The following is a 24,513-nucleotide window of genomic DNA, read 5'->3' as shown; positions in this document are numbered from 1 at the left end:
ACATGTGACTCTAGGGCTCGGCAAATAAACCGAACCCGAAAACCCGAACCGAATCCGATCCGATAAAAATAAATCCGAACCCGACGTAAATAGCAAATGGATCTTGTTTTATGATATTTTGGATTATGGGTATTGTCCGAACTGAATCCGAACATAAATGGATACCCGATAGAACCCGAAAGATTTCAAAATTCCAAAAAAAAATCGTACGAAACATGATCTCAATTCTTAATATGTATCTAAGATACATTAAGATATTATTGAACATCTAAAATAATTATCTATTACATGAAGATTGATGGTTGAATGTGGCTCTTGAAGCTTGAAGTTTTTAGATTTTTGTTTTATTTTCATTTTTCATGAGAACTTGCTTTTCGTTTTATACTCTCATTTATTTGGTTTTCCTTTTATCAATAACTATGTTTATCTTTCGTTTGATTTTGAATGATCACGTTTGATGTTTTTTTCTTATTTTTGAATGATTTTACTTATGTTTTGATTACAAAATATGTATAAATCAAGTACCTTTTAAACCGAAAACCCGATTGGGATCCGAATCCGAAAGTATAATGGGTTGTACCGGTTCTTTGAAGATTTACTAACCCCAACCCGAACCGGATAGAACCCGAACCGGTCCCCAACCAAATTTTCATATAACCCGAATGAAGTTGATTTTGATAAATCCGAAAAACTGAGATCCGATTTGACAAAACCGAAACCCGATTGGGATCCCGTATATCCATGCCTAAGTGAGTCATTTAACTGAGTTTGGATTAATTAAGACTTCCGGGTTTTTTCTTATAATTAAGACTTTTTCTTATTTTGTTCAAAAAAAATTAGTTTCTGTAATTTAGCTTATCCAGAAAAAAATCATGCTATTCTTCTTTGGTTAGATTGATTTTGAACAAACAGTTTTATCTCAAAAATGTTTCGGGTACTAAATTCCAAATTTAATTATAAGAGCACCATTATTGCTTAATTTCTCAGCATGAGTATTTAGGGTTTGATTAGCAGAGCATTATCATAAGCATTATGTTCTTCATTATCCAATCAACAAATTTTTAAAAAACATTTAGATGATGCAAATATTTTTCAAATGTTCTATACTCAATGCTTTCATATAGAGCATTTGCATTTAGAATATATAATTTTTTTAAAATAATTTAATAAAATAATAATATCACAAATTATATTTATATCCAAACACTATATCATTTTTTAAAATAAAATTAATTTTTACTTTTTAAAAAAAAAACCATTTTTAATATAAAATTCGTTTTATTTTATTTTTAAAGAAGATAATTTTAAAAAATTAAAATTAAAATTTTTAAAAATAAATTTTAAATTTTAAAAATTAAAATTTTACATAAATTTTTGAAAAATAAAATTTAAATTTGTTTTTCAATAAAATTATTTGGCATTTAAAATACAATTCTTTATTGCCAATAAAAATATAAAAATTAAAAAATACATATTATAAATATAATATATCTATATTATTCAAAAATAAGCTAATTATATATGATATACTAATTTTATATATAAATCATTTACTGCTCTATCACTGATAATATTAATTGTATTTATGAAAGCATATTGCTTGTATAGCATATTGTTTCTACGGCATACTGCTACTGCTTTGCCATCAGCTTTACCAATCGAGTCCTTAACCCAAAAATAATACTTCATCTGGATAACTTTAAATGGTGTTTAAAATTTTTTATTTTGTTTCATAATAAGTGATGTTCTTACTATTCTATATAAAATTTAATATCATTAAAAATTTGTGACCAATTACAAAATGTTGTGTGTTTTTCTTATTGGTTAGACTACTATTTATACTTCTTTCCACATACGGAAATATGAAATCCAGACGCATGTGACAACCCAAGGTCCTGAAAGGATCACTGAGAAAATACCGCATCTAGAGGACCGTTTACTCCGAAATTTAAACAAAAATGGAATTGTGATGCTAGGATCGTGGGTTGAAACGGTTGATATTTTAGTAGGTAAATTAATGCCTCAAGTGGCGAAAGAATCCTCGTATGCTCCTGAAGATAGATTATTACGGGTCATACTTGACATTCAGGTATCAACTTCAAAAGAAACTTGTTTAAAATTGCTTATAGGTGGTAGAGGTCGAGTTATTGATGTGAGATGAGTTCAGAAAAAAGGGGTTCAAGTTATAACTGATTCGGAGTTCTTGCAGAGCGGAACCATACAGTACTAAAGACGAGATAGGTCTTCCAAAGAACAAGGTTTTTTTAGAATAAGCCAATTCATTTGGGACCCTGCAGATTCACTATTTAATGCTACTTTTATATAACCAAAATAAACTATATAAAAATTTGTAATTTCTTAATCCCGGTGCAAAAACCGGAGGGAGTAATACTTTAACAAAACATAATTACTCATTAATTTTAGTGTTTTACAAATTTCTCAGCCACTTGGCATTTAAACACATGGCATTAAAGTATCTATAGAGTATGGATAGCTTATTTAAGAAACTTTTGATTCAATTTTTCTTATTTTTTTCATTTATTATTTATTTTAATTGCTGAGATATTGTGAAAGTATCTGCTGTTGGAGCTGCTTTAAAACTCACTTGTTTGAATTTACATTTTTGTGAAAATAAATGTTTAATAGTTTACAAAAAAATAAAACAATAAATGTTTAATTTTTAATATTATGAAGAGAATCGTCAAAAGGTTCATAATACAGGAAAAAAAAAAGTGACTGGCCATCTCTGATTGTAGTATTAAAAAGATTAGCTAAACTTGACCTGACCCCTTTTTCTAAGTTTTACATTCAAAGATCCAAGCTCTCTCGTTTAAAATCTCCCCGCCAAAAAGCGAATAGAATCTCCGGCTAGATTGTTGCTTTGGCATTTCAAATAGTTCAAGGCTCCATTCATATAACAGTACCATCTTGAATTGTAGCCTTCTCGACAACCACAGTGATTCCAGACCGAATGTAGAATCCTTCCTCTGGCCTATCCGCTTCTTGAACATCCTGCAAACATTTGGATAATAATAATAATAATGTCTTTGAAGTTGTAATAACTTTTTTAACATTTCAAAACATAGAGAAGAGATTCAAGGAAAGCTTACGCCTTTGTTCATGATGATCACGTTTTTACCAATCTTGGCATTCTTGTCAATGATGCATTTCCTATTTAAAAATCAACAGAAAAATACTTTTCAATCAGACAAATCCGGTTTGATGGTAAAGGAGGTTTGTATTGTTATGTCTTTTGAAAACGTACCTGATCTTTGTATCTTGACCAATACCAATTGGAACCTTTCCTTCCGCTAACAGAGATGCAATCTCAGATTCAGTTTGGTAATAATCTGCACCTAACATCAACGTATCCTGCCCCCAAAAAACGAAACTCTGTTCGATCAGAAACAATATTCTGATTGTTTTGTTAATCAAACCGAAGAGAGATTTGAAGATTTACCTGAAGCTCAACTCCATAGTCAAGACGTGACCTTTCTCCAATGATGGAGCGTTGGACGCTGCATTCTCGCATGAAACATCCGTGTGAGATTATCGAATCTACCATCTACATGTTCATCAGAAAGGAAGATTAGCAAATCATCAGAACTAAAGAAACAAGCATAAAGATTATAAGACTTGTCTAACACGGCATTTCTCAGTTTTTGTTGGTGGGAGGAACCGTGGAGAAGTGTAGAACGGTGTGTCTGGATCATAGAACTCAAACTTTGGTCTCTGCAAAAAGGAGAACAAAAGGGTTCAGAGAAAGTGGATCTAAGAGATCAAGAATAAGGTTATAAGACTTGTCTAACCTCATCAACAAGAGCTAGGTTAGCCTCATAGAAAGTCTTTATAGTTCCAATATCTTCCCAGTAATCTCGGAATATGTATCCCTAAGACCATGATCGAAACTCTTTTGGTTATTCATTTGTCCTCAACCAACGGATAGATAACAAAAAGAAAAAGAAGCTGAGTTCTTTTTTTGATTTTACAAAAATCTTACTTGAACATCTTGATCTCTTATGGCAGCAGGAATAACCTCAGATCCAAAGTCGTTGGAAGTCGGATACTGTTGTGTCAAAAGATCCAGCAAAGCTTCGGTTTTGAAACAATAAACTCCCATTGATGCAATGTATGGAGAATCTGTAGCTTCTTCATGAGATAGTCCAAGCATTGTTGTGTCCGTTTGCTGTCATAAACAGTCTTGAAATCTTTTGTGACTGTACTAAGTTAAATATGTTCTGAGAGAATTAGACAAAAATCATTACCATTGATTTCAGATCAACACCAGTTGGTTTCTCAGAGAAGTGGGTTACACGCCCACCTCTATCAATCTTCACTAAACCAAAGTTCGATGCACGGCTGAAGATATTCACAAAATGAACATCAAGGTTTCTAATACTAATTAAAGGCGTAAAAAAATAGATTCAAGGAAACTAATTACCTTTCGCTGACTGGTGCGCAGGAAAGAGTAACATCAGCGTTACTATCTACATGAGACTGTTACAACAACATATCGAGTTAGCAACAAAACTATAAAGATGGTTTTAAGATTTTAGATTAAAAAAAAAGTACCTGAACAAAGTCCATGTAGTTCATTCTATAGAGATGATCTCCAGACAAAATAAGTATGTTCTCTATGTTCCTGTTCTTGGCATCCTTTTCCAAGAAACCATTACCACCCCCATTTTAGAAAAAAAAGGAACATTACCTGATTAATACTACTGATAAAAAGTGGTCATGAGATCAAAATATTACCTCAAACACCCAAAGAAATTTTCTGACAGCATCAGCTGTTCCTTGAAACCACTTCTTCCCAGCTTCCCCTGGTGTTTGTGTAGCAGCAAGAACCTGTTTCAAATAAAATAATTTTACTATTTTTGCTTGAAGTAGTTTCCTCAAAAGAAAATCAGATTTTTTGGTTGAATACCTCAACGAAACCACCTCCAAAGTTGATACCATTCCCAAAGTAAGTACGTGCTAAGTGTCGGTTGAGGGAAGCCGAGTTGAACTGTGTCAGCACGAATATCTTGTTGATGCAGCTGTTAATGCAGTTACTCATCGGGATATCGATCAGTCTATAGCATCCACCAACAGGAACCTTCATAATTTTTGAGACATAAGCATTGTCATTACACGAAACATTGTTTTCTTGATATGAGCCTTGAATGTTATCTACACTTACAGCTGGTGTGGCGGCTCTCTTAGTAAGAGGGAAGAGTTGAGCTCCATTGCCTCCTCCTAGAATGATTGCAGCCACGTTTTTGGGATCTGCCTTTCTTTTCTCAAACATGGAAGGCTTTACTATCTGACAAAAACAAAGAGCAGCAGCAAACAGAGTTAAGACCTCTGGAGTTTCGATAAAGAAAAAGAGTAATGTGTGATCATCAACAAACCATAGCTTCGTTAGGATTCTTTGAAGTGGCAACAGCGTAAACAACACTACTGTGCTTGAACTTTCGATTCCCAAACTTGTTGGAGTTCAAATCTGAAGCAAAACGTTTAAAGAAACCATTGCTTTTGATCTTTTCACCCCAAAACTTGTTGCTGTCCACATTCTTGAAAGTAAGTTTTGGCAAGACAGAACTGCTTTTCCCAGTGGCAAAGCAGTGAGAAGAATCCATCTCTTTTGAGCTGCAAGAAACAGAAAGAAAGAAAGAAACCTCAGAAAGTTAATAACAGAGACGGGTTTAGGCTGCTGCAGAAGAAGAATAATTAAAGCTTCAAGTAAAGTGAATGACACACAAAGGGACGTTTCAGTGCTAATACTATATAATGAAAATAGTAATAGAATAATGCAAACCAATTTGTTACAAATCTAAGCAAAGTGTTAAAGTGAAACCGACCAGATAGATCCCCGTAAAAAGTTTTTAAAAGAAAAATTCTACTCTAATAGATAAATCCTCGAAAGCTACGAACTTTCTAGAAAAACCAAGAGATGGTTCACAAACACAGATCCCCGAAATTCTCAAATTCTCATACGTCTCAAAGCACAAAAACTCTTGAAGTTCTGAAGATGCTCAAATTCAAAATCATTGTTGGGTTAGAAAGAAACATTCTGAGTGAATATTATATACCTAATAAAAGACAAAACTAGAAGGAACAAGTTTGAATCATAATAAGCTTTGTCCAAAGATCAATTGAACCTAAAAAAAAAAAGAATATGATTTTCCGGCAAAAAAAGAGAGTGATTTTCAGTGCACATTGGTTTAAAAGCTAAGCCTAGTGAATGCAAAACTGATAATGACAACGTTTTTCTTCAACAAATAACGATCCAGACAGAAGATCTAAGAAACAAAGTTCACCAGAAGAATTAAAACTATATTTCTCTATGATTGTGATTAATATGATGTACGTTTGAAATCGAAGAAAGAGAGGAGGACAAGTCTCTCAAGTGCCGTAGTTGACGGAGAAAGCTGTTACTTTTTTCCTGGTTGTCGTCTTGTGATCTCCCCCCCCCACGAGAGCTGTTACCTTTTCTTCTTCGTTTTCTGCAATTTATTTTATACTACATGTTTTACAAATATATCTGAAATAAAAACAATTTTATGCCTCATTTTTTGGAAAATGAAAGTTATTAAGATTTTTCGTAATTTATATATATGCAGTAAACCAATTGTTAGTTTGAAAAGTAAAAAAATGTTGAATTGAAATAAAGTTATATTCAAGAAATAAAAGTAAAATAAATATTTACAGGGAGGCATGTGATTGTAACGCCAAATTGACGGCTCTCGTTTCTCCCATACCCTCACTCTAGTGCTACAAGTACACATGGAACCTGTTGTCTGATCAATGTGGGCCGAGACCCCATATTCATCTGCACACGTTGTGGTCACATATCGCTCATAAGAATTGTACATAAGCTTTTTCTCTACGATGTTAATGTTTTTTTTAATTATACTAAACGCAATTTTTTTGAACTTAGTAAACGCAATATTTACAAAAAAAACAAAGGTTAAAATGTACCCCTTCCATTTTTAATAAATAAAATGTTTTAGTTGTTTTTTTTGGTTGATCCACGATATAAGATGTTTCGTAAATCTAGATAATTTTAACTTTATCAAAACTATATAACTAATTATATTTTAACTATTTCTATTTATAATTAAATTATTTAATTTTTAAATTAGTTTTTTTTTTAGAAAACGTAAATTTCTTAATATATGTGCAATGAAGCAAAACATATAAAATACAGTTTGAATCACTCCTGGGGTGTACACATCAGATGCCAGCGTAACAATTCAAGTGATGTCCGGCCGACACCTGTCCTATTAAATGAAACGCAGCGTATCAAGTGCATATGCTCCGTTTATGGGCTTAATGACGTTCATTTGCTAAGGCCCTGGAAGAGAGAATTGTTGGTGACCTAATGTCTTCTCCGTAAGTACGGCGGCGATAATGTTCGTTGTCGGTTTCTCTGTAACGCTTCGCGACTTAACTCACATTAAGAGACTTTCAATGCGTCGTTCTGTCTGCGAGATCTGTAATCTCCGTATATATATAGGTTAGTATTCTTTTGCTTTCGATCGCCCTCTCTTCATCTCTTCTATATACTGAGTGTTTCGAGTTATTATGATCCGGCGTGCTGTTAGTATTTTCTGGTAGATTTATCTTGATCATTAGCATTGATATAGGCTGGAAAAGACGATGGTAAGGATTTGCCATGAAGTTTGATTCTGATTTTGTCTCTGTTTTTGGTAAAGGAAGATGATGGAAAGGATTTCCATGAAAGTTTGAATCTTTTTCTGTTTACTTAATAGCTTTCCTAAGGAGACAAAATTTCGTTTTAAATTATAAACTTTGCTGTTTTATCCAATGTTTCTGACTTTCTTCATTCAAAAAAAAACTATTTCTGACTTTAGCAGTGTAGAGAAGCAGTGATCTTTCGATGTATTTTAAAGTTCAGATTTTTAATGTTGTTCAGGTTGAGTGATATGTTTTGTGGTTCACGGCAGGATAGAGTGATATACAAAAAAAGGAAAATGGAAAGCGTAGCCATATCAGAGCATTTGATCAAACTCCTCCGTCCTCCCTGTTGCACAACCTTACGCATTTGATATGGTGGGTTATGTCATCTACGACATTGGATGGGAAGCCATACCAGAGAAGAGTCTTCTACAACGGAACCATTGAGGTACTCTGGAGGTCTTCTCACTGGTGAGTCTGTCTTTCTTTTAACACTTGGGATTCCTCTCCTCCTCCTTCTTGGTCTATGGGCATACAGCTAAGTACAACGTATCACCAAGGTTTTCCCATCCTGTTTTGAGAATTTTCAAATTGTGTGTGTTTACAGTCCTATGTTGTGGAATTTTATCTGACAATCTCCCTCTGTTACCAGAAAACCAAAAAGGTATCAAAGGTGGAAGTAGGAACAAAGTTCTACGTACGCATCACTTGACGAGTGGCTCGAGGTTCACATATCGCTTTCTCCCTTTTTAGATTTTGTTTCCTCTTCGCTGGGATTGAAGTGTGTGTGTGTGTGTGTGTGTTATTGTGCCTTCAGGGACATTTGGCAAATATATTGCAAGAAAATAGAAGATCAAGAAGAAGTGAGAAAAAAAGAGAGCCTTTTAAGCTCCTTCACAGTTCTTATAGACTTTAAGCTTTTTGGCATTTTGAAAGAGTTTTGGATTTCAGTCTAGATGTTACTCTCTCTTTTTCTTATGAAGATTCTCCTTCAGTCACAGTAATAATGCTCAGAGTAAATAAGTGGCTGCTTCAGCCCAATTTCTCCGTATTATGTTTTATTCTCTGTTTTGTCCTCTGTTTCTTTTTTGCCTTTGTTATATGTGTGTGTGTTCTTGAAAGATCTATGCAGAATCAAAAACTATCTTTTCTAATCTTCAAGCTAATAAAAAAGATTAGTTACTTATTTAATACAAAGGTTGCTATGTCTTAACTACAAAGTTATTACTAAGAATATTATACATCAAAAGACTTTTAGTTCGAGGATGATCAGTATTTTGCAAGTTTTTACTTTCTACCTTAGTTTCTGAGTAAAGATTCTGGCCTAAGACTCTGAACGTTCTTATCCTTAAAAGTCTCCCTGCTTTGTGCATTTGATTTCGTGGTCTTTTAGACAGTCTTTATTTGATTTCAAGAACATTGCAGGGTACCTTTTCAAGTACGTAACATTCGAGGAAGTGAGCATATGGGGGACGGGTGTGGGCACGACAGTGAGATTACGACTAAGGAAGAAAGAAAATTAGACATAGTGGCCGTCACGGTAACTGAACTAAGAGACTTTCAGAATGGTAAGTGCTAAAAAGAGTTCAATATATCTAACAACTCATCAGTGAGGCAAGAATGCGCACATTATACCAAAGGAAGGTTTCATAAATCCATACCAGGTCAAAAACATGTCACCCTCATACTTAATGAACACATTACAATCTATATTTTGTTATACAATCACGTACAATCAATTGACTCCATACATAACAAACCAATAAAGCCAGTTATATAGCACCCCGTATCAAAAACATCACAACTCTAACCATATCATAATATCAATTATTATACATCAGCACAAATCCATAAAAACCCACACCTCATCCAGCAACAAAATATAGTCAAATAACTTCAAAATATGGGCTCCGTAAAGCATAGTTCCAAAGACCATAAACGTGTTGTAAAAAGACTACAATTCTAAGACAACAACAATTGAATCATTCTCTGCTCATCCGAATCACTATATTTTTATTGTTAACAAAAAAAATCACTGCACAACCTCTTTTATAACCATTGTTTTGAAACCTGGTCCGGATACTGAACTGAACAACTTACCAAGTTACTGGGTTATCGAATCGACACCAAAAAATATTGCGAGTTACTAAATTAATTAATTTTTTTATATAATATTGTATTAGTTAATAAAACCCATTAAAAATAGTAATTAAAAGTTATGTATTGGCTTAACCAGTAGTTGGGCTTCGGGTTGTAATGATTTTTTTTTTTTGTGGATTTTACCAGGTTTTTAAATCATGATTTTTTTCTAAAATTCAAATCGGATTATATGCCGAATCACCAAATTTATCGGTTTGGCCATAAATCAAGATCGGATTTTCTATAACATTTTTAAAGTATTACAATACATCTAATTCTCAGTAGATATATAATCGATATACTAAAAATTATTCTCACATATGTAGAAAAATATAAAATAATATTAATAGATTGTACACCCATAATATTGCTAGGTGAAAAAGTGTACATCGCATCTTCTGATATAAGGACATGTATATTAATCAATAATCATTTTTAAATTTCATCCATAATATTTAAGAAAAAGTCAATAATTAGTTACAAAACCCATAAGAATTTCTTCCTACGATCAACACTCAAATATTCAAAAAAGTACATAACTATAAGCAAAGAAGAATAATATATATATGACTGTATAGTTTTATTAGTCTGCTGTTACCAAAACATGTAAAAATCAAATTAATATGTATTTCATATAATACAAATACATATTAAATATATGATATATCAATTCAACTAATGTTTAAAATATCTCCCGCCCGACGGGCGGGCCGACCCTAGTCATATAATATAAAATAGTATCAAAAGTTACTAATTGATATATAAGGGTTAAGGATTAAGATAAATATGTACGACTCACGATAGTTTTTGTCGATAACATTTGTAAACTTTTTTCAAACAAAACATTTGTAAATAATTAACGGATTGTTTTCATATTTTTCCAAGGGTTTCATTTTTCACAATTTCTTGTAGTCATGGGCATTCGATTCTCGGTTTCGGTTCCGATTCGTTTTTATTGATTTTTCAGTTCTTTGTTTCTAGAGGTTCGGATATTTAGAAAATTTGGTTTGGTTCCGATTTGGTTTTTTGGTTATCGGTTATAATATCAAAGTTAGGAACCAGGGAATATCCAAAATAATTTTGGATCCCATTGGGTTCTGGTTCGGTTCCGATTTTTCGGTTAATTTGGGTTAAAAAGTAAGAAATTTTTTGAATTTTTTCAGATTAAATATATTTTTTGGATTTTCGATAAAAAATTGGATAATTCACATAATTTTAAACATTTTGGATAAAACAACATTTTGGTAATTCTCTTTTTAGGTATTTTGTTTATAATTAATATTTTAAAATTATTTAATTATTTTAAAACAAAATATACTTAATATTTATAAATATATAAATTATATTATAGAAATTTGGGTGTCTATTCAGTTCTTAGTTCGGTTCCAATTCGGTTCGGTTCAAGTTCGGTTCCGGTTCTTTAGTTCTAGAGATGTATGATCCGCTAAGGTATTTGGTAGGATCTAAACCCAAACATAACCTATGTTTTCGATTCGGTTCAGGGTAAATGTGTCCATGTCATTTCTTGTATCAGAAAAATTATATCGATAATAGATTAGATTCAAAAAGGAGAAAATTACGTGGAAAGACACTTTTTGTCTTTGCAATAGCAAAAATATACATATGATGTTGGCCATATACTTTTTGTGTGTTATTTCTCCATAATACTCTTACACCTAACTTCTGGTTACACTTATTCCTCTAGATGTTAGATATTTTTAATTTTATTTTATTTTAATATTTCAAACATGAAAATCAATTTCCCAATTTCTCATCCAACTTAAAGACGCATTCTTCTTTCTTCCCAAATCTCGATTCAAAACCCTAACATATATCCCAATTAAAAACCTTAACCTAGATTCAAAACCTAACCCATTACGACCAGATCGGTATGTTCCTGTGGAGCGTAACAGACCGTTTGTGTCCGATCGAAAGAGGCGCGACTTCAGGGCCGTTGGACACCACTGGAGAGATTTCTAGATCTAATTCTGCCAAGCATCGCATAAAGAAGAGCCTCTCATGGAATCCGTTATCGGTCACCCAAAAGTATTTAGCCTTGCAAGGTGGTCTTGCAGGTGTACTAACAAGTGCATCTTTGAAGCAGTCATCGATTCTTCAAAATTGAACATATTTTTTATTATGAGAATAAATCCTACTACTTCGGATCCAGCGGTTTCAATACGTGAAAAAACCAACCTGGGACGTATTGCCCAAATCATTGGTCCCCATGGAGGTGGTGAATGGAGGGCTACAATTGGTAGTTTCAGGGAGAGGAAGCAGCGACCGTGGGTCCTTTTGATGTTGAACTTCGTCGACAGTGCTAAAAAGGTGTTTGGTGCTAAGAAGGAGAACACCGTGAGTTCCGATGGCGGTGTTATCGTCGAGGCAGCTCCTGTCAAAGAGAATGATTTACATTGGGCATTGGGGAAAGCATGGGAAGACAGAGTGCAATTAGCTGAAGCAAGGTTGGATCTTCGCCGCGATGCATCCGAGTTTCTGATGGCTAATCTCTACCGTGTTGTTCATAGTGAGTTACAGGGCTTGTCCTGAGAACTGGAGAAAGACGAAGATGGTAATAGGTTAGATAGTAGTACTATAGAGTTAGCAAGTTCGAGCAACGAAAGGGGGAAGAGACTGGCTTCCCCACCAGAGGTGGTGGAAGTCAAAGAAAGGAAACATTTATGGGAATTTTTTGCAGAGGCTCGATGGAGGTTGGGGTGGTTATGGAGGAGGAGGTGGTGATACAGAGGTGGGAGGTGAAAGACGTGAGGGATGATGGAGGTGGTTGTGGATACTTTAGTAAAGGTGTGGTGGAGGTGATTGTGGATACGACAATGGAGATGGAGGATGTGGTGGAGATGGTTGTAGATGCGATTGTGGTGGTTATGGAAAAGGAGGTAGTGGATACAGAGATGAAAAACGTGAGAGGTGGATACGGTGGTGGTGCATGTGGCTACTCTGAGAGAAGAAGGTGGTGATAGATACGGTAAATGTAAAAAAATGTCCACATACCCAAAAAAATATCTAAAAAACATTTACGTGAATATGAAAAAGTTGTTCATGAAAATAGTATCCACATAACTATATGCATAAATATTTTATTTAAACACAAAAAATCAACACTCACCGCAAGATCCAAATCTAAACACATCTACAACAACTTAGCTGAAGGGTACATTTGTCCAAAAAATACTTAAGTTCTATAAATTGTGTGCAACAAGCAAGATGTGTTCTTTTGTGTAGAAAAAAAGAAAAATGTGTTTTTTTTTTATGGTAACTCACTCTTGAAAAAGTGCACACTAAAATTGCCCAATGGTTAACTCGTTTTACATCTACATTTTACGCATACATTAACTAGTTTTGGCTCAACTAGTAATATAGCAATGGTATTATTACAAAATCGCTAGATAAGTTTTGTAGAAGGGAACAAGCAACAAATATCTAAAATTGCTTTCATGTCAAAGAAAAATAAAAGCTGATTTCATGCATTGTCATGTGTGGGATAGTGACGTTTTTGTAACCATTATTGGATGAGTTGAGAATACTAAAGGCATGATTAACCCCGATCTCTTAGTCGGGGTTTTTAACTCATAATTTGACATTTTTTGTTTTTTTTTAACATTTTTCGGCTAAGAGACGATTCTTATATCTCTTATTCAAGAGACGGTTCTTAGAGCATCCTTATCGCGGTTAATTAAACCCGTTTCTTCCTTATTTTTTTATTAAAAGAAAATTAAAAAAGGAAAAAAACGCAAGAGACGTGTGTTTTGTCGTCTCGTGAAGGAACGCCTCGTGGTGGACGCGTGTCAACAAACGAGAGGGTGGAGGTTCGGTTACGCGTTAAACGCGTCTCAAACTTTTCTTTCTCTCTCTCTCTCTCTCTCTCTCTCTCTCTCTCTCTCTCTCTCTCTCTCTCTCTCTCTCTCTCTCTCTCTCTCTCTCTCTCTCACCCCCTCTCTCTCTCTCGACGAAGGCGATATGTTTGGCGATTTGATCGATTATCCATGTGATTGAGCCTCTTGTTGTTATGATCGGTTGTTACATGTTGATTCTCGTCGAATCTGTCTCTCGGTGGTTCTCCTCGACGTTGCCGAAGCTTCCACGCGTCTGCTCGCCTCTAATCGAAAGGTAATCCGGTTCTTTGTCTCATGCATGTGATTGATCTATGTTCAACTTGTTCTGATTGCAATTTCTTCTCTTTTTTTTTTGGTTTGTTCGGTTCGATTTGGTGTATCGGTGGCGAGGGAGCTCTCCTCTACGGTGCCGGATCTCTCCTCGACAGCGACGGAGCTCTCCTCGATGGCGATGAAGCTGTCTCTCGGTGGCGACGGAGCTCTCTTACAGTGGCTCTCCTCGAATCGAAGGTAAAGCTTCTGTTGTCTCATGTTCTTAAAATGTTTTAAAATTTCATGGATCAAAATCGATTTGTTGTATAGATGGATCAAATTTGATATGTTTAAAAGTCACTGATAAAATCGTTTTGTATAAGTTCTGACTTGATGTTTGAGTGTGTGGGTTTCTCAAATACATTGTTGATCAAGTTAGTAGTCTCTGACTTCCTGTTTCTGTGTTTGTGTGTTTTCAATCTCAAGGATCCATGGTGCAAGAGGAAGGAACCTCAAAGCAGAGGAGTGCAAAGCAGAGCAATACAGGTAAATGTCTACGTCTGTCCAATTTATTGAGCGCCTTGATGTCGAGTTAGGTAGTTAATATTCTGCTTAGTGATATATTATGGTTGTGTTAGTAATAAATAGGTGTAATGGCTAGGTTGATGGTTAGATAGAAAGCGTGATTGAAGTGTGATAAATGTGTTAGGTTGATGTCAACTCCATATTGTGTTTGATCTATTTAAGATAGTGTTATTCTCTTTCTCTCTTCTGTCTCAGCTTCTTCTTCTCTTCCTTCTATCTTTTCCTTCTATCTTTATGTCCGTCTTCTTTTCCTTTTTATTTTCTTTCTATCTTTCTGTGACATTCTCGGGGATGGATTCCAATCCATACCGGCAGAGTACGAACTATGTTGATCTCCTTACGAGTCAACATGGTGTCTTTAGTTTTGTAGAAGATAGTGTCCAACTATCTTCTTCATCGCAAGTCCCTATCTTTGGGATTCAAGGAGCTGAAGCTTCAAGCTGCCCTCAAGATACTACTGCAGAGCGTAGGGAACGCAGGATGTGGACGTCTGTAGAAGTTATGGTGCTCATCAGCTCCTGGGTTAACACAAGCAAGGATCCAGTAGTGGGAAATGAGCAACGGTCTGGGGCATTCTGGAATAGGATTGCCGCTTACTTTGCGGCAAGTCCCAAGGCTGCAGCCACTGAACACCGAGAATCAACTCATTGCAAGCAGCGTTGGCACAAGATCAATGATCAAGTCAACAAGTTCTGTGGGGCTTTTGAAGCAGCAACCAGAGAGAAGACAAGTGGAAAAAATGAGAATGATTTTCTCAACAGAGCTCATGAAATCTTCTTCAACAACCACCGAAAAAAAATTATTCTTGAGCATGCTTGGAAGGAGCTTCGGAATGATCAAAAATGGTGTGCCATTGCTACATCTAAAAACGAAGGAAGCGCTAAAAGGAGGAAGTTAGACGAGGGTTCACAGTCTGAGACTTCACACGCACATGAAACTTGTTGTTGTTGTTGTATATCACGGACACAAGTCTTCAAATGTTGTATAAATGAAACTTCTTCTATCTCTCTCAATATTAAACTGCCATCTCAAGTCCTTCTATCTCTCTCAATTTATCTCAAGTGTAATCACTTTCTCAAACTTCTCTTTAATCACAAACTTCTCTTCTTAATCTCTCACTTTATAAACACTTCAACACTTAATCACTTTCTTCCTTCACGTTAAACTCTTAATCACTCTCTATTTAAACTCTTTTTAATCACGTTAATGGCTTCTTCTTCTTCTCAAAACACTTTCGATGAAGCTTTTGATGATACATTTGATGAGCTTTTTGATCAACATTTTGATCAAGCATTTGAGAATTTTACCATTCAAGCTAATCAAGAAGAACGAAGAAAAAAAAGGAAAAAAAGAGTTTATATTGAAAGACATCGTGAAGAAGGGCATAATCGTTTATAGAAAGATTATTTCAGTCAAACTCCAATGTATCCTCATAATTTCTTCCGACGACGTTTTAGAATGAACAAGCCATTGTTCATGTACATTGTGGATCGACTCTCCAACGAAGTTCAATATTTTCGGGAAACAAAAGATGGTCTCGGAAGGAATAGTCTCTCTCCACTTCAAAAGTGTACCGCCGCCATTCGTGTCTTGGCGTATGGTTCTGCAGCTGATACCGTCGACGAATACCTCCGGCTCGGTGAGACAACAACTCGGTTATGTGTTGAAAATTTTGTGGAAGGAATAATATATTTGTTCGGTGAAGAGTACTTAAGAAGACCAACACCAGCTGATCTTCAACGTCTACTTGATGTTGGAGAGTATCGTGGCTTCCCCGGGATGATAGGAAGCATCGATTGTATGCATTGGGAGTGGAAGAATTGTCCCACCGATTGGAAAGGGCAATATGCTCGTGGTTCGGGTAAACCAACAATCGTTTTAGAGGTGGTTGCTTCATACGATCTCTGGATATGACATGCGTTTTTTGGACCTCCAGGTACATTAAATGATATCAATGTTCTTGATCGTTCACCAGTTTTTGATGACATAATAAATGGTCAAGCTACGAATATCACTTTCTCTGTCAATGGACATCAGTATAATATGACTTATTATCTCACCGATGGTATTTATCCGAAATGGTCAACTTTTATCTAATTTATTCGTATACCACAAGAGCCGCAAGCAGTTTTATTTGCTCAGCGTCAAGAAGCTGTCCGAAAAGATGTAGAGCGAGCTTTTGGAGTCTTGCAAGCTCGCTTTGGCATTGTTAAAAATCCAGCGAGGAGTTGGGATAAAGTAAAAATTAGGAAGATTATGAGAGTAAGTATCATACTCCATAATATGATAGTAGAAAACAAACGAGATGGATACACTCAATTTGATGTTCAAGAGTTCCAACAAGGAAAAGACCACGGAAGTTCACATGTTGATCTCACGTATTCTACAGATATCCCTTCAAATATCGCAAATATGATGGGTGTTCGAACAAGAATTCGTGATACACAAAGGCATCAACAACTGAAAGATGATTTGGTTGAACACATATGGCGTAGATTTGGAGGTGATGAAGACAACAACTGATCTCTGATGCTTATTTCAAATAATTCTCGTTTATTTTAATAATCTTGTTTTCATGTTTTTAATTTAAAATCTATGTGTTAAGATGTTGTCTTTTATTTATTAAAAAAAAAGTTTTTAAAAAAATATTGAATATTTTTTTTTTTTCAAGAACCCGAAAACAAGAGACTTGCAATGTATACATCAAAATCTCAGGGTTCTTGACAAAGTCTCTTTAATACTTTTATGCCTTAAATATTATTAAAATTTAATCAAGAGACCCTTAATGGAGTTGTGAGATAATGATGCTCTTATATCTCTTATTCAAGAGACGATTTTTAGTTTTTCTTAGTTAAAATCTAAAAAAAAACTAAGAACCGTCTCTTAGCCGAAACTAAAAACCACAGTTAAGAGACTGAGGTTAATGATAGTGTAATGGCTTGTCTTAAAAACCATGTGTGCAAGCAATTGGCTAGACAGGAGTGGAAAACGGGGTTAAAAAAGAAGTGGAAAAAGTGAAAAACAAAATGAGAAAAGAGGAGAAAAGTGGAGTAAACTTTATTACTCCAAGAAAACATGGAGTAAATATTAGTGTGTGATTCTCGCTTTTTCAATAGTAAGGAGAGTAAAAGCCCATGTGTATGACTCAAGTGACTTTCTTTTGCAAAGAAATAAAACTCCGCAAACATGACAATTAGTGAAATTATTTTAAAAATAAAACTTCAAGTAAAGTAGTTTTGATACTTATATTTCTTACGAGCAATATTGAGAAATCAAATAAAAGAACAAAAAAACTGACTTGGATATCTGAATGAAATTATGATAGAGAGCAAAAATAGAAAATGATTCTGAATTAAGTAGACATAATCCCAAAAAAAGAGTTTCTCGAGTACAAAGTAGTAAAGAAAAACCAAATAAAAAAGAGCTCTGAAGATTAATGTATACAGCAAAAAGCAAAAACTGAGATGAGACTGGAGAACCAAACCATTGACAAAGTCAATCTGTTTAGGTGTTGGTGGCACGAGTGTAGATCTGCTGGCTCGAGTGAGCAGCGACCATCCTGATCACACCTTTCGCCATTAGCTCCCTAATAGCCTTCCTTGCTAGAGACCCGTTGATCTGTATTTTTCAAGGAGACAGAAACGTAAAACACAAGATTGACGTTCTAGATGAGAACGAGAGCAGCAACTAGGGAATGATACAACATTTGTGGAAGCAAAGAATCAAACAACATCATATATGTACACATGAAGTAGAGACAGAGAGATATATGCATACCCTCATACGGTCGGAGAGAATGGAAGGGGTGATGAGCTTGAACTTGGGAGCTTCAGTGAGAAGCTTGTCGTAAGTAGCCTGATCAAACAACACCATGTTGTTCACCTTCTCCTTTTGCTTTCCCTTGCTCCACTTCTGTTTTTTTTTTAAAACAAAACAACAATTAAGACACAAATGATAAAAATAAAAACAACAAAGCTAACACACACACAAAAATGTCAGAATCAGACATAGAGCTTAATGATCAAGTACATTTCGAAGATTCATTAAGTTCGACTAAAAGAGTTTCTATAATCATATTAATAGATGCAAGCAGATACCTCTAAAATCTAACTTAAACACAAAGTAGATTACACTAAAGATGATAGTAGAGGATACGAACCTTCTTCTTCTGTTTTCCACCACCGGATTTGGCCGGCTTCGATGATGGTGGTGGAACCTTGTCCTTCTTTGGCGCCTGAAACACACGGTAAACTCCAAATTAGATAAGAGAAACAGAAAAATCAATACAGAGAGATGGAGAGAGAGTAACCATGATGTTGAGTCACAATCGGCGTGTATACTAGAGATCGAACGAAGATGAGGCTCACGGAGACGACAGTGAGAAAGGTAGTGCTATTCTTCTTATATATTAGGGTTTCTGAGTTCGGAGCGTTATAAAAGGCACGAGAAAGCCCATTACTGTTTTAATAATATGATCTACTGTTATTTTAGCCCAGTTGAGCCCAATTAAACGAATGATAGAAAATAGTCAATTACCACCTATGATGATTTTTGTGATGTTGGTTTTCAAACAATAATTGTGAAATTTTCAGTGATACTTCGACGAAATTCACATCAATGGACACTAATATTTAACTATAGATCGGTTTTCTCTAAGTATTGTTTGTTTTCATACATGGATCTCTCTCTCTATGGTAAATACATAAATTAACTTGAGGGTAAAGATGATGAGTGGTCTTTCTTAACAGTTTCACCAATTAATGAGTGAGTGTATGGCCTTTAATTTATTTCTCTCGTGTCCTCTTGCCAATTTTGGGCACTAGCTAGTAAACCTGGGGAAAAGAAACCTAAAATCCCCCTAGACCCGAGAATGTACTTGAACCTGAAATGTTAGCAATCAAAATTAAATGGATAAACCGAAAATCTGAAAACACGTCACAAAATTATTTGAAATCGATATTGAAACCTAAATAAATATTTTAAATACTCAATTCTATGTTTATTTTGATATGATATCTAATATATATAAATCAAACACTTATTTTGTTTTTTAATTTTATTGAAAACAACATATATCAAACTATACATATTTTTTTTCTTTACTAATTTAAAATTATAGGTGATGAACTGATGTGGAATACAAGAAAGTTACAGAAGTTGTGAGCAAGGACTAGGTATTGCTATCCACAATTATTTTCAACCAGGTGACTCACTCGCGCCTATGCGCGGACATGAATATTTGTAAGAAACCAAAATATAATAATTTTGGATAATATTTTATTAGTTTTATTTTTTGTGTATTTTTATTTTATTTTAATTAAAATTTTATTTATAGATTTTTTAGTTGTGGTGTTATAATGTTTCCCAATATATTCAATTTGGCCATGATGATTATTTCTAAATTTCTAAAAACGCAGGTGTAAGAGTTGATCTTAAATGTGTTAATTATTTTCGATTCACCTTCTACCAACTTATTCTTGAACTTCTTAACAAAATTATTATCTTCAATTGTTGTATGAATGCGGTTATCCTATGAAATAATTAAAATATAAGCTATAAGTTATATAGAATTGAAGGATGAAATATGGATTTTTATAGTTGCAGGATTAGCAGAAGTTGAAAAATATGATGAAATTATCTCATCATTAATCAAAACCATCTCAATATATAGTAACATTCCTTTTGATCTTGCATATATCTAAAGAAGAACAAATTTTCTAATGAAAGTCATGGGAATTTTTTCCTACGAATAAAATAATTGAACTACATGAATTTAAGAAAAATATAATCCAATTTTAACATAATAAAAATCGTTGTTCAATTTAAAATAATAGATGTAATTCAACATATCAAAAATAAATATTTGAAATAATATAAAATATTATATGTGAAATCACATATCAAACTAAGTTGGGAACATGATGATACATAATATTTTTTCTTATACATATAAAATACAAAACAACTTAAACTTATAAGAATGACAAAAATATATTTATCAATCGGTATAATTCAATTATTACGTAAAATGTAAAATGTTTGTATCTGGCATGAGCTGGAGAATCATTAAGTAATATAATTTAATTTGAAGTGTGATTTATAGACTTATCGTGCATCTTAATTTAGTATCCCTTTTGTCAGCCAAATTTTATTATTATCTTTTAAGTGTGACAGTAAATGAATGAAATTGCATGTTTGCTACCCTTTTAACTAACTAGATAATGCTGCGAAATAATGTAAACCCAACCCATTTTAAATTTATTATTGATTTTTATTTCAATATAAATTATTAAATTATATAAGTTTTAACTTAATATTATAAATTATCTAATTTTAATATCCAAAAATTGATGTATTAATTCCATCTTTTTATTAAGGTGTGTATTTTTAGATCAAATTATTCTATTTAGTAATAACCAAATTATCTTTAAGTAACTTAGATTTGAAATCAAACATTTCTTATAGTTGTACATTATTCATTTGAAATGTTTGCGTAAAGATTTAAAATATTTGGAAACAAAAAATTGATACGGTGAATTGAAGTATTTTTTTTTTTGAAGGGATGTATAATTTATTCAATCAAAACTATTTTTACAGAATAAGTCATATTATAAAATTCTATACATACAGATAATATTATATAAATTATTATAGTAAACATCTTAAATATATATATATATATATATATATGTATGTATATATATATATCTATTTATAACTGTAAAATTTTATGACGAAAATATATATTTTATATTAGATTTTATTTTCCTAATTAACATAAACTTAATAATATGTCTTATAATCGCCTAATGTATATATTTTTTGAATGTGTGTCAATGGGATGCACCACAGTTTGCTATAAATTTTAAATAATTTATTTATTTTGAATGAAAATGTTGATATTGTGACTAATTTATCCATTTCCATAATGATTAAGATGTTTGTCCCAAACATTTAAATATTTGGAAATAAAAAGTTCAATGTTGAATGAAGTATTTTCATTTTTGAATGAGTTTAACATTTTTCAATAATAGTGATTTTTACAGTAAATATTGATTGGTAATAAAAGATGAAAACAAGACATTTTATGCTCATTTCTCCCTCCATTGGCTCCTTATATAACCAATGTTCTAAAGAAATGGCTCAGTTTATTCTCCATCCCAATTCTTCTCTTGCATGCAAATAAAATCTAACTATTTTCTTTGTTTTTGTTGCACACCAAAATCTGGTTCCCTCTAAAAACTCTATCAAAGAGTCATGTCAAAACAAAACAATTTTTTTGTCAACAAACTTTCCAAAACAAAACAATTAACATTCACACAAGTTATGAACACTATAAACACCACACCAGAAATAAACATATATTACTAAATATATATATTATGAGTATTTTAAATTATCAATGGAGTTAAAGTAAATGTATGTGTTTTATTAAATTTTTTGATTGGTGTATCAAAACCTAAAGAGAGCAATAAAGTGGGAAGTGGAATTTAATCAAAATGTGTCTCAATGGTATACATTTTGATAAACTGTTTTACATTAAATGTGTGTGTTTTATTCTTTCAATGTTTATTTTATTTGATAATTTTTATTCTAATGATGAATCTGATCTAACATTTCATGATGATAATGGAAAGTGAAATCACTAAAAGAGACAAGTGCAAAGATGATGATAATAAATTGATATTTTGACGAAGATCCATGGTACTCAAAAACATGTGTCAATTGTATACATTACAATTTAATATACAGTTTAAAAATTATTATATTATTTTCAGTGGAAAATATTTATACTGAAACAAATTTTGTTTTTTTTATGAATGTTTGCATTAATATTTTAAATATTTGGAAACAAAAAAATAATAAGATAAATTGAAATATCTTTACCTTTTGAAAGAGCGTAAATTTATTCAGTCAAAACGATTTTTACTGAATAAATTATATTATACAACTTATAATATAGGCATAAATACAGATGATATTATTTAAAAAACTATAGGAAAACATATCTCTGTTAATAACTATGTATTATAGATTTTCATTTCCTAATTACATAAACCTAATAATATGTCTTAAATTCGTCTAATGTATATCTTTGTGTTAATTGGATACAACACAACTGAATATACAATTTTCAAATTTATTTAGATATTTAGAATGATTGTTTTAAAAATTGTGACTGATTTATCAATGCACCATAATTATTAAGATGTTTGCACCAAAATTTTAAATATTTGAAAACAAAAAATATATTGAAAGACTAAAGTATTTTTTTTCTAATAATGACCAAAGTATTTCATTTTTGAATGTATATTGTTTTAGTAAAAGGCTATTTTTACATCTGACTATTGCATTTGTTTGAATGAAAAATAAAACAATAAAAGAATAAGAGATGAAAATTCCAAAGTATTTTATTCATTTCAAAATTGGGTTTGTTATACACATAAACTTAATCAATTTGTATAAAATTGAAATAAAACATTCATTAACTAATTTTATTATAGTTATTGATAAAATATAATAAATGTTAATAGTCATACTTATCTTTTTTAGAAATAATAAAATGTTTAAATTAAATAAATATACTATTTGGTTTATAAAATTATATTACCAAAAGTCATATTTAGTTTTTTATTTAAATTTAAAATAAAATTTGACAAAAAATATATTATATTGCTTTAACTTTTTTTACAAAATATTTATATTCCGTAAAATCTCAGTAGCCATGTTTATTTAATGTAACTATGAATTGATAAGATTTTATTTATTTATTAAAATAATACATATAAATCATGTATAATTTCAATAAAACATATTTACAAATCTAACATAATAAATCAAACTAAATGAAATTAACATAATTAATCAAAACTCTAACCTATTTAAAACAACAATGATAAGTACATGCAACACATATATTCAATGATAACCAAACCAATTAAATAGTCTACATAAAATTACATATCTAACTAAAAAATGTACTTTATACGTATAAATTAAAAAAATAAAATGTAAATAAATATTAATTAATTGTCATAATTTATTTATTTTATAAATATTTATATCAGTGCAAAATCATCAATACTAAATCATACTATGTTGACCAAAAAATAGATTATCAGTTTTTATTACATATATACTAATTTGAGAAGTGATTTTGATTATTTTCTACATTTTCCATAATTTTATGAATAATCAATAGTTTTAAGAAGTGACTTCTATTACTTGTCACATTTTTCATGATTTTTGGAATAATTAAAAGTTTTAATAATTTGTTTATTTGTCACATTTTTAATGAGTTTAAATAATTTTGCTTATTTATCATGTTCTTATGATTTTGACTGAAGGATTATCAATGTAAATTTATCATATTATTTGAACTTACTTAAATAGGTAAAAATAATAATTAGGATAGAAATCTAAATATTTTGCTCGACCAAATCTTGAAAATCATATTTGTTATAGGATATATAGAATAATATACATCAATTGATTTGTAAGAGATTTTAACTAGCGGAAAACTATCATATGAACTAAATACTAAATAGTATTTTTAATTTAATTATTTTGCTTCACTGTTTCTCAAATAAAAATTAAATATGTATAGTGACATGGATGTCAATAATAACATGAGCAAAATATGTCACTAACGTTCAACTTATCAATTTCGTTGTTCTCTATTCAATAATGTTTAATTTTATCAAAGACGTAAAACTGCTTACAAACGTATTACTTTACAAACAAAGTAACTATACGCATTAGGGGCATTGCCTCCGCGGAGGCGGAGTTGTGGACAGAGTTTTTGTTTTATCTCAATATTTGTTAGGGTTATTGTAATTGTGAATTTTGCGTTTTGGGTTGATCATTGTTTTTCAAGTTTTTTATTGTTATAGGGTTAGAGTTGTGATGATGAACTGTGTATGTATTGTTCTCCACTCATGAAAGACTAAACTACGTTACTAATGTGATTGATATAGTTCATGGTGTTGCTTGCTGTGCC

General features: G+C 32.2%; 2 protein-coding genes and 1 long non-coding RNA gene across 5 annotated transcripts; 1 reads left to right on the top strand and 2 right to left on the bottom strand.

The window, feature by feature from the left end:
* Nucleotides 1–2,670: 2,670 nt before the first annotated feature.
* On the bottom strand, nucleotides 2,671–6,296 carry LOC111212846 (probable glucose-1-phosphate adenylyltransferase large subunit, chloroplastic). Its single transcript, XM_022714454.2, has 14 exons — nucleotides 5,394–6,296; nucleotides 5,183–5,305; nucleotides 4,928–5,098; nucleotides 4,756–4,848; nucleotides 4,573–4,656; nucleotides 4,442–4,497; nucleotides 4,266–4,359; nucleotides 4,001–4,186; nucleotides 3,810–3,890; nucleotides 3,646–3,732; nucleotides 3,461–3,565; nucleotides 3,266–3,372; nucleotides 3,111–3,171; nucleotides 2,671–3,012 (listed from the first exon to the last, which is right to left on the bottom strand). The coding sequence occupies exons 1-14, from the start codon at nucleotides 5,619–5,621 to the stop codon at nucleotides 2,911–2,913; spliced, it is 1,578 nt and encodes a 525-aa protein (XP_022570175.1). The 5' UTR covers nucleotides 5,622–6,296; the 3' UTR covers nucleotides 2,671–2,910.
* A 976-nt stretch (nucleotides 6,297–7,272) lies between these two features.
* Nucleotides 7,273–8,874, top strand: LOC106420595. 3 transcript variants are annotated; one of them, XR_001284010.3, is made up of 4 exons: nucleotides 7,318–7,501; nucleotides 7,922–8,243; nucleotides 8,336–8,408; nucleotides 8,501–8,874. It is a non-coding gene; the product is annotated as an uncharacterized LOC106420595 (long non-coding RNA). The 3 variants fall into 3 exon arrangements; XR_002663118.2 differs by having other exon boundaries at nucleotides 7,273–7,501; nucleotides 7,953–8,408; XR_002663117.2 differs by having other exon boundaries at nucleotides 7,922–8,408.
* An 8,972-nt stretch (nucleotides 8,875–17,846) lies between these two features.
* Nucleotides 17,847–18,954, bottom strand: LOC111212844 (40S ribosomal protein S25-4-like). The gene is made up of 4 exons (XM_022714452.2): nucleotides 18,823–18,954; nucleotides 18,673–18,747; nucleotides 18,291–18,425; nucleotides 17,847–18,131 (listed from the first exon to the last, which is right to left on the bottom strand). The coding sequence occupies exons 1-4, from the start codon at nucleotides 18,823–18,825 to the stop codon at nucleotides 18,018–18,020; spliced, it is 327 nt and encodes a 108-aa protein (XP_022570173.1). The 5' UTR covers nucleotides 18,826–18,954; the 3' UTR covers nucleotides 17,847–18,017.
* Between the last annotated feature and the right edge of the window lie 5,559 nt (nucleotides 18,955–24,513).

The sequence above is a fragment of the Brassica napus genome, chromosome C4 (genome assembly GCF_020379485.1).
Source record: "Brassica napus cultivar Da-Ae chromosome C4, Da-Ae, whole genome shotgun sequence".
In the NCBI taxonomy this organism is placed as follows: Eukaryota; Viridiplantae; Streptophyta; class Magnoliopsida; order Brassicales; family Brassicaceae; genus Brassica; species Brassica napus.
The sequence above is the reverse complement of the archived record's forward strand: the minus strand, read 5'-3'. Positions and strand labels throughout refer to the sequence as shown.

Excerpts from the sequence above, each read along its gene's own strand:
- LOC111212844 (XM_022714452.2), bottom strand. Across the intron at positions 18,426-18,672 it reads GTGGAAAACAGAAGAAGAAG|AAGTGGAGCAAGGGAAAGCA; the intron begins GTTCGTATCCTC and ends AAAAAAAAACAG. Across the intron at positions 18,132-18,290 it reads TTCTCTCCGACCGTATGAGG|ATCAACGGGTCTCTAGCAAG; the intron begins GTATGCATATAT and ends TGAAAAATACAG.
- LOC111212846 (XM_022714454.2), bottom strand. The coding sequence starts at position 5,621 with ATGGATTCTTCTCACTGCTTTGCCACTGGGAAAAGCAGTTCTGTCTTG. Across the intron at positions 4,498-4,572 it reads ACTACATGGACTTTGTTCAG|TCTCATGTAGATAGTAACGC; the intron begins GTACTTTTTTTT and ends TTGTTGTAACAG. Across the intron at positions 3,733-3,809 it reads ACCTAGCTCTTGTTGATGAG|AGACCAAAGTTTGAGTTCTA; the intron begins GTTAGACAAGTC and ends TCCTTTTTGCAG.